At 40.1% G+C, this 10,588-nt stretch overlaps 1 protein-coding gene across 1 annotated transcript; it reads left to right on the forward strand.

Moving 5' to 3' along the window:
* The first annotated feature begins 290 nt into the window (after positions 1–290).
* Positions 291–5,693, forward strand: LOC121718321 (sulfotransferase 6B1-like). Its single transcript, XM_042103339.1, has 7 exons — positions 291–672; positions 1,849–1,958; positions 2,232–2,321; positions 2,440–2,563; positions 3,084–3,178; positions 4,406–4,562; positions 4,947–5,693. The coding sequence occupies exons 1-7, from the start codon at positions 474–476 to the stop codon at positions 5,072–5,074; spliced, it is 903 nt and encodes a 300-aa protein (XP_041959273.1). The 5' UTR covers positions 291–473; the 3' UTR covers positions 5,075–5,693.
* The last annotated feature ends 4,895 nt before the right edge of the window (positions 5,694–10,588 follow it).

Here is a 10,588-nt window from a genome sequence, read left to right on the forward strand (position 1 = left end):
AGCGGTTGCTTGCTGTATTATAGCAAAATACTTAGAAGAAGTTTGAAAACCTAAAGCATCTGTCAGCATGACAGCTTTCTTCTTAGACTGAATCATGCTGTTTGACTGAGACTAGTCATGGGCAAGCCTTTCTGACAGGCTACAGGAAACTCTGTTTTTTACAAACACGCCCTATCACACACAAGGGGAGGTGGCTGCCTGAGGCTCATAAACAAAGCCATGCTCTCACGCACTCTCGTGCGAACCAGGCTTCAGATTTCCAGATGCGTGCGTGCCTGCGTGCGTGCGTGCGTGCGTGCGTGTGTGTGTGTGTGTATATAACCCTCATCTCTCACCTCATGTCAGACTGAGGACAGACTACACTGAAACATTGCAGGCGGCATCAGCAGCAGCAACAACAGTTGCACTGAAACAAGGATTGTCCTCTTTTCAGTAGTTTTTCTGAGTCCACTTTCTTGAGCCTGCTACGAGACATGGCCCAAAAACTCACTTTGGAAGAGAGGGTACAGCAGAACAAGGCTCGGGCTCAGAGCATGCCAGACGAGGAGAAGGTCTTCAGGTACAAGGGGATCCTCTATCCCACAATCATGAGCCCGATGGAGAATCTGGAGGCCCTTAGGACCCTGGAGGCGCGGCAAGAGGACGTGGTGCTGGTGGCCTACCCAAAGTGTGGTGCGTCTGGCTGTACGCGAGTGGACTGTAGATTAGTGGTGTTGCACTCAATGCTCTCAGATCAGGGGGTGCGGTGGGGGTTACTTATAGTACTTAGCAGTGATCGAGGTCTTCAGTCACCAGTGTCTTTATATTTATATATTTTTTTAAATAATAATTATTTTGTTTGCATTTTATGTGGTGTTGACTGTGAAGTTAAAACAATGCTGTTCTTATAATTTTGAATCCATTCTCACTTTATAGCACCACTTCAAATGTGCCTAAAATGTATGCACTGTATTAGGTACAGTGTGCAACTTTATCTTATATTCAATATATAACTAAGCACATTACTGTACAGTTCAGTTTAGTACAGCACACATGCAGTATATTTGTATATTTGTAGACGGATCATAACTGTTATCCAGACTAACCTAGTGTTTCTTACTGGTCTGATCAATGAGGTGAGCAAGTAACACGGAGAGCAAGGGAGACGTGTGTTGTAGCATCAGAAGTAATCACGACGGCCAGAATACAGACACACTGCATGAGGCAGTACAAGGAGCAATAATCAGGATCCTGTAACAGCAGCTGGAAAGTACAGACACAATGAACAGGCGCCAGGAATGTCGTAAAGTCCACAGAGAGATAAAGAGTCAGATTACACATGCTCTTGCATTACTGACCAACTTTTTCTCTTTCCCCTCTTCAGTGATTTTGTGAAACACTGACTTAGTCAGCTGGTCTCTTCTGCAATTTGGGTGCTTCCAAATGTTTGTAAAAATTAAGCAAGCTTAATGGGACAAGTTATTAACACATGTACAGCTCTGGAAAAAAAAGAGGCCACTGCACATTTTTCTGATGTCTTCCTACGGTTGCTGAGTGACATTCGAATGAGTTGACATGGTCATATGCAAATCTGCAGTGGTCTCTTGATTTTGAATATGACCGTCAACTCATTCGAATGCCACTCAACAATCATAAAAATGACATCAGAAAAATGCAGTGGTCTCTTTTTTTTCAGAGCTGTACATGTGTTAATAACTTGTCCCATTAAGCTTGCTTAATTTTTACAAGCATTTGGAAGCACCCAAATTGCAGAAGAGACCAGCTGACTAAGTCAGTGTTTCACTTTTTCTAGAGTGTGTATGTAAATATTCCACTAACTACTGAATGGCCTGGTGTTTCCCCTAAAAGGATTTCATTGGATGGTGGGAGTTCTACGAAAGATCATGTCAACAGCTGCAGGAAAGACAATCGAAATGGGCCCTCCTCATTTAGAGTTTATGTCTCCAGATATGCAAAAGGTGTGTACTGGAATGAAATCACCCTATTCACTAGGGTACCATGATACAATTATGAAACATTATCACCCTATTCCGTATGGGTACCATGATACAATCATGAAACATTATCACCCTATTCAGTATGGGTACCATGATACAATCATGAAACATTATCACCCTATTCAGTATGGGTACCATGATACAATCATGAAACATTATCACCCTATTCAGTAGGGCACCGTGATACAATCTAATAATGTTGGGTTGCAACCACATTTGTGTTTGGTTCTGCAGGCGTTAGCACAAGAGGCTTCTCCCAGGCTAATGGCTACTCATCTGCACCCTGATGAGATGCATCCCTCCTTCAGGGAGAAGAAAGCAAAGGTTGGGTTTTGTGGGGTTGTGGGGTTTTGTCTGTCTATGATCTATCTGTTCATATCTGTCCATCCATCCTCCTGACAGTATAAAATGATACTGCTGTTCTACCATGTTCCTTTGATAGATCTTGGTGGTCTGGAGGAACCCCAAGGACACGCTGGTCTCGTTCTATCACTTCATGAACAAGAACCCAGTGCTGCCCAGCGTGGAGTGGGACAAGTTCTTCTCAGACTTCATGAGTGGAGAAGGTGAGGATGAGAAGACCACAGCACAGCACAGCACAGCACAGCACAGCACAGCACAGCACAGCACAGCAGACTTTGTTGTCAATGGTGGATGAAAAAAAAAATAATTGAGCTTAAATCATCAATTTATGACAAAGCTCCTTTAAGTATGATGTGTTTGCACTTTTTGCACTAATTCCTGTGACTGGGCATCCTCCTTAAATTATTACTATACTGGTTCAAAGCAGTATATAGTCTATGAGTAATTTAGACTCCCAAATATTAATATTTACTGAATGCTTCCATTTTGTTTTTGTCTTATCCCTGCACATTAGCTGGATAATGGAACACTACTGCAGTCTAATGGTTATGGTCATGGTACAATGATGATTGACAGGTTAAAGATAAAAAAAATCAAATGAATTTTGATTTGATTAATGTTATGCATGTGCACAAATAGGCACACATTGTATTCAAATAACAATGGGAGAAATGGGATACATGTCAATAATATATGTCAATAATGGTTATTTTTTTGCATCAGTGCTGTACGGCTCATACTTTGACCATGCTGTAGCCTGGGAGAAGCTCTTCAATGACCCAAATGTGAAGATGATCACATTTGAGGACATGAAAGAAGTAAGGCCGTACTTATTCAGCTCCACACAAGATGCAATGCATATACTGCATGTATAAATGTATCTCAATTTTCAAATATACTGATATCATATAGCATAGCTGTCAACGTGGAACATTGAAAATGATTTCCCAGGTTACTAATCCAAAATACGGGGACATTTCAATGTTCATCTTTCTGTTGCTATCCCTCTGCTGACAGCAAGAATTCATACTACAAAACTGCACTAACTAAACGAGGTGAGAAGCTACTGTAGGTCTAACGTGACTTTGTTTGATTGACATCAAATTGTGCTCTCACAACAACCACACTGTTATCTTAAATAGGCTTACATCACTCTAAGTTAAAAGCAAGCAAAACAATGCTTTGAAAACATCTGTTTCACTGGAAGGGCAAGGGGAGACTGACAGGGCTAAAGTTATGAGAGTGTTAAAATATGGGATATTAACTTTTTAAATTTGAACTTTTTCCCCACTGTCTTCCCGTTTTGGGTAAATATTAACCCTCATGTTATCCTTGGGGTCAATTTGACCCCAAGCAACATTTAACATCATAAAATATATGGTTTACTTTTTTTTTTTGCTTCATGTTTCATGACTTTTCCTCAGTTGAAGGGTAAAACAATGTTCCTTGGGGTCAGTTTGACCCCAGCTGTATGAAACATAGGATACATGAATATTTGACACATTATGGATATTATTATTTGAATAGTATGAGAACATATTGTTATTATCATTATTACATACGCAAGTACATATTACATATAAGTCATCTTGGCAGGACTGTATAAGTCAAAAGGGGAAGCAACAGCAAGCCTTTTGGCTGCTGACACTGGATGGGCAATATTGCCAGCCAGGGTTCCAAGGTTCATAAAGGGGTGTGGGGGGGTGGTGGGATTGTTTTGTAGGGCTTTTGATGGTGGTTATTACACTCTTGTTAAGTACCTGTCACAAAAAAAACTGGGTAACAATATGAATTATAATCATTTTCTGAGGGTTTATTTAGCTGGGGTCAAATTGACCCCAAGGATAAAGAGTGTCGTAAGATTTGAGGATAACACAAGGGTTAAAACAGGAAGAGAGTAGGGAAAAAGTTAAAATACATGAGAAACCCGGAAAAAACGGTTATAGATATATTGTGTCATCACATTACTCAGAGGTAATTCTGTTCATTTAGCTAATGTACTCAAATGATATGTACACACATCCTTGTTTTCCCTATAATCCCAGGACTTGATTAGGGGCATCAGAGAAGTCTCACAGTTCTTCGGCTTCACCCTAACTGACGAGCAGATCCAGACCATCTCAGGTCAAAGCACATTTGATGCCATGAAGGACGATGCTAACAAAACCCATGGCAAATTCAGCCATGTGGTGTTCCGTAAAGGTGTGTTAGCAGTGTGTTGCTATGATTCAGTGCTTAGCGCAAACGTGCTAGCCTTTCCAAGGGCTTGATTCCCATTGGGAACACTGATATAATTGAGTTTTCACATACAACCATAGATTACAGTAATGTGCTAAGTATAAAGGTTTTGGACAGTTAAGATAAGATAAGATAGCCTATTTAAGATGTTTTGTGAAAATACAACTTCTGATGACTATAGCTGATGTCAACAATACACATTGTCGTTTAGCCTACTTGCAGTAGTGCTTTTCTTTGTGTTTAAATACAATGGACTTCAATGGCAATTTAGGCAAATAACTGTGCCACTATTACTACTTGTGGGAACTGTTGTCAGTGATCCCTGTGTGATTGTTTTGTCTTGACCAGGTGAGGTGGGTGACTGGAGGAACCACTTCAGTGAGGCCCAGAGCCAACAGATGGACGAGGAGTTCAACAAGAGACTAGCAGGAACCAAACTGGGGGCCCTGCTCCAATACGACACCTATTGCAAGTAGGGAGCTGTTACACAGATGCATTCTTATCTTTGCCTGAGACAGGATGGCACGTCCAGTCGAAGCACAGAAGTGAACACAAGCAAATGAAGATAAATATCTTTTTGAGTTTCAACTCCTGAACGGAATAGTAAACCTCAAATAAAACAAAACTAAAAGCTTTGATGAAATGTGAAGACCTACTGTACTTTAGCTCAAAAATACCATTTCACATTGTGTTGTCATCATCATCATTCTTGTCATCATCTCCATCATCAGCAAAGAGAAATGAATAACGGAAGAGTCAAGTTTCCAGTTGTGACAGACTCAGGACACTGTCATGAAACCTTTGCTTATCCAAGATTTGTCAATACTTTTTAAAGGAAGTTTGTGTAACATTTAATTCCTGCTTCTGGCATTACTTAATAGTGCTAATGCAACTGCCTTTGTGAATGAAGATTTTATTTCTCTTTCAAATTTACTTCCCACTCTTAATTATGTTATAGGTGGTGTTGATCCGGGGATAATGTCATTTTGTAATATAGTTGACATATAAGTCACTTTGGACAACAGTGTCTGCTAAATCTAATTAACCCATCTATTATACCTCACATGAAATCACAATAAATGTTTACCTTGTAAATTCTGCATTTTTAAAAAATTGTTTACATACATTTTTTTTCCCATTGCTTTGTTTAGGACCTGAGTACTAAATTTCACTTCTACATGAAAATGTAGGAATGACAATAAAGCTTCTGGAATCTTGAATCTTAAATATAAGAAATGGTAGTCTTACATATTCTGTAGAACAGAGTCCTCTGGTGGTTAGGAAAGAATACAACAGGCACACTTAATAGTGAACTTTTCAAAAAAAAAACCGGAAAAATTGAGTTCACACACACACACACACACACACACACACACACACACACACACACACCTTTGTCCTTGAAGCCCAGGAATTCCAATTTCATCTTCCAAACACATGACCCGATGACCCATCATTGGAAATGTCAGAATCCTGGAGACAAAAGAGAATGGAGATTGCCCTCAGCACAATAGATGAGAACAACTTGCAGAGGTTGGCCTACAAGAGGTTTCAGTGTACACACAGCAGTGATGTGCTCCGTCAAAAACCGGCTCTTAGAACCCTGGATGTGAGGTGATGCTAAGAACAACAATGGAAAAAAAATGAATAATGCAGTTAATAAAGTATCCTATTATCATATAACCGGAAAATACAGGCATGTATTGTACTCCCTACAGAGTAATCGCAGTTTTTGTTGTATTTGATCAGTGTGCTAAATTATGAACTCCAGGTGCTTTAATCAGGAAGTAGGGTAAGAATACCACATTGTGATTTGAGCATAATTTAAAAAATCTCTTATCGCTGCCTCAGTAAGAATTTTTTTTTTGCTTGTCAATAATGATTAAACATTTACCAGTTATACGGTGTTATGTGTTTTTAATGCAAGTGTATTTTTACTCTACTTTTTCATGATTATAAATATATTTGCTGTCTTACTTTGCCTTATGCTTGTAGAATGTTTTCTATATTGACACATCATGAGTGGTAGCAAGGGGCACTAAAGTGAATCTCGAATCCTGAGAATGTACCACACATGTTCTTTGGAAACTCACATCCTAGCTTTTCTTCTAGGACGTCGTCCCATTTCTTTGGGAGGAGGAGTAGGTCCAGGGGCCTCATTTATAAAAGTGTTGCGTAGAAACCATCCTTCATTTGATCTTAGATAATTTCTGAAATGATCGTACGTGTGATTCAGAGAAAACGAACGAATGTGTGTACACCACTCTTCCAGATGTGCCCATTATAAATCACAAATGAACGTCAACTTGTGCGCAGCCGGATGGTTTTAGGCCTCCGCCATGTAAACACCCCCTCATCAATATCATTAGCATATGTTTTAATGAAATCACTGGCCTAAAAGCTGTAGCTTATGTAAAATTATATATTAAAAACATTGTATAGGCTTAGCCTATGCCATCTAGCCTATGTGTATGTGTCAGATCGAATAGCTTAGCCTAACTAATTATGTTTTTTCTAAGCAAAGCTTTCTGGAAAGATATCTTATGCATCCATGTCCATTGTCCTCTGCTCGCTTTCATTCATGATGCTTGCATAATCAACATTTAGCACGGTCTAAGATCAAATCTGTGCGTAAGAACGTTTTATAAATGAGGCCCCAGAACATCTGCTCAGAGATAACCTTCAGTGCCATGAAGGAGAACACCACAAACACTGCATCATTTTCTTCAGAAAAGGAGTGTCATAAGTAATTTTTTAGATGGATTTTTTCTTGACTTTAATATCCAGACTAATGCAAAGTTTGCCGTCAGAGGATGTTTATTGACTGCTCTGAATGTTGGCTATGTTTATGCACACACTTGTTGTTGTTTTTGTTGTTGTTGTTGTTGTTGTTGTTGTTGGTGGTGGTGGTGGTGGTGGTGGTCATTGTAACTAAACAAACACAGTTGATTCTAACAATACAGACATTGGACCATTGGATCATAAGAGCAATAACTACATCTTGGTTTATGAAATGGTCCACGGGCTGTCTGTGATCACCCCACTGCACTGCTCCCCCTTAGCTGTCATAGCAGAGTACACGTGACGGCATGGAGGTGACACAGTGACCCCTGGTGGACCCGTGAGTGCGAGGTGAAATGGCAGGAACCAGAATCTGCTCTGTGTGTACTATAGTAGATCTTACTCCCGGCCATCTTAAAACGTGACATGTGTTTGTTGTGTGTTTTTTTTTCTATAAAACATATAAACAATGTGTATTTATTAGTCTAGTGATAATTTGAAAGATACTTTTTGAATATTATGAGTTTTTGCTTAATAAATCCACTTCATAGCACTCTCACTGTTATGTGTCAGATGTTAAGACAGTAGGCTTTTCACTAATCTATGCAAAAATAAGTCTGCATGTGGTAATTGAGTTGTACATCTTTTTGCTGTTTTCAGTACATCATAAGTCATTGCAGAGTTTCTTGAATTGCTTGGCATGAACTTTGTCATCTTGCCACATGATTGGTGATGTGCATTAGACAGTTTATGTCTATTTATCTGTGTCTCCATATATTTTGCTAGTGATATTTTTAGAATTGTTGCTTTGCAAATATTTTAAGAAGCTTGTTCCGCTACTGCAGTCATTTCCAACACTGTGTAATCAATATGTTCAAAACTAGATGTACCGCAGAGCGGTACAAAATATGACCGCCGCCCAGTCCAGCACATTTTTTCCACAAAAATGATTCTAACTGTCTCACTAAATTGCATTATCCACACTCAATTCCCACTGGTATCTGCTAGACAACAAGTACCAAAACATGATTAGTTCATAGATTTCACATGTAAAATTAATTTTATACAACCCCACCCCCATCTTGCCTGTTCATAATTCTGAGAAATTCTTGTGTGCATGTGTGCGTGCACACAGTGGCGTAACTATAGTAGGTGCAGCAAGTGCAGTCGCACCAGGGCCCGTGACCTCCCGGGGCCTGTCGCTACCCCCGCCCTGCCTCCTTTTTTTTTTTTTAGAACTTTAGAATGTTAGAGCACGGAGAGTGAAGCGTCACTTTGACGAACTATCGGAAGATGAGCGCTTAACCGATGCAGAGAGATACTTCAAAGTGCAGGTATTTAATGCAACTCTGGACATCATAATCAGTCAGCTCTCCCAAAGATTTGCAAGTATGCGGGAAACTTGTCATGTGTTTGAGTCTTTACGTCCTATGACCCTTCAACTCGCAGGTGATGATGAACTGCTTGAAAAGGCAAGACGTTTGTCAGACCATTATAGCAGGGACATTGCACCGACATTCCCAACACAACTCCTCTCATTCAGGTCTTGCTTTAAAGCAGAGATTTCACAGAAGTCATCTATTTTTCAACTTGCCAAAATGCTGGTGGTAGATTATGACAGTGTAACATCCACATTCGGGGAAGTGTGTACTCATGTTGTTTCTGACATTGCCTGTGACTGTGGCAACAGCTAAGCGATCTTTTTCCAAACTCAAACTTATTAAGACCTATACCTAAGGAGCAGCATGGGGCTCCATGGGTTAGCTATCCTGTCCATTGAAAATACGAGAGCCAGAGCATTAAATATTGGGAACATCGTTGACGATTTTGCACAACGAAAGGCTCGTAAGATGGCCTTCTTCTAATGGCCTAATTCACGCATATTGGGGATTGTATGCATATGAATGATTTTATTTGGTTTCTGGACGGTTAAATAAGTTAGGCTACTTTAAGTTTTGTTTCTGCGCAGTGCGAGTTTATAAGCAAGCAATCTACGCTTGAAGTTTCAGCAGAGGGTTGAAGAGGCGCATTGAGTGTTCCCATAATTCCATGCGAGTTGATGTTAATGCAGTAATATTAGATTACCCTGGTCTGCAGGCTGTTAATAAAATTATTTTTTAATGTTTTCACATGTAATGGATATGTAGTCGTGTGTTTTTTATTTGAAATTGTAATCTGTAACTACTAAACTACTTCGGTGCCTCAGGCCCTTTGCATAAACAATTGAAGTCATCCTTAGTGTGTATTGCATGTATCAGAGTTAATTCATCCTGGGCCAAATTTCGTTGGTATGGGGCCCGCGTAGCGCTCACGCACCTGGGCCCATCATTGGTTTGTTACGTGTGTGTGTGTGTGTGTGTGTGTGTGTGTGTGTGTGTGTGTGTGTGTGTGTGTGTGTGTGTGCTGTGTTCCTGCGTATGTGCCTGTGTTTGTGCATGTGCATGCATGCGTACATATGTCTACTGTGTGAGTATGTGTCATACGTATGATTACTGTGAATGTACGTGTGTGCGTGTGTATCTGTTTATGCACATGTGTGCACATGGAATTGGTTAAGATGACCCCTGGAGGCAAACATACAGAAAAAATTGGTCATCCTAGGCCCTACGGTTCTCAAGATATTCACAGAAAACTGTGTCTGCCCTACCCTCCTTTTGGGGGGTCCAGTCCAGCGGGGGGGCTACAGATCAAAACGAAAAATTATGGTTCCATGCTATCCATGTGGGGTTACATGCCCACCAAGTTTCAGTGTCCCGGGAATCCTTGTTGGTGTACGGTCACTAAATGTACACATAAATTATTTTATTGTAAGGCCCCCCATGAACAGTTTTGACCATGTCAGCCAGAGATATTGTGATGAAAACACCTAATTTTTTGCTTTTTAATTTTTTAACTAGGTGGTGCTATACATGAAATACTGTATATGGTAATGGGATGAGTTGACATGTCCCCTTAAGACCAACATACAAAAAAAAGGTGGACCTCCTAGGCCCTACAATTCTCGAGATATTCACAGAAAACTGTCTCCGGCCACCTACAGGCCAGTTGGTGTATAGTAACAAAAATGTATTGTGTGGCCCCCCATGAGCGGAATTCCACGAAACTTGGCATGCATTCAGAGGGTGTCATAATGATCCTACACTTCCAATTTCGTGCAGTTTTGACTATGTTAGGTCACAGATACCTGTGATTACAACACCTCATTTTTA

The sequence above is a fragment of the Alosa sapidissima genome, chromosome 9 (assembly GCF_018492685.1).
Source record: "Alosa sapidissima isolate fAloSap1 chromosome 9, fAloSap1.pri, whole genome shotgun sequence".
Taxonomy (NCBI): Eukaryota; Metazoa; Chordata; class Actinopteri; order Clupeiformes; family Clupeidae; genus Alosa; species Alosa sapidissima.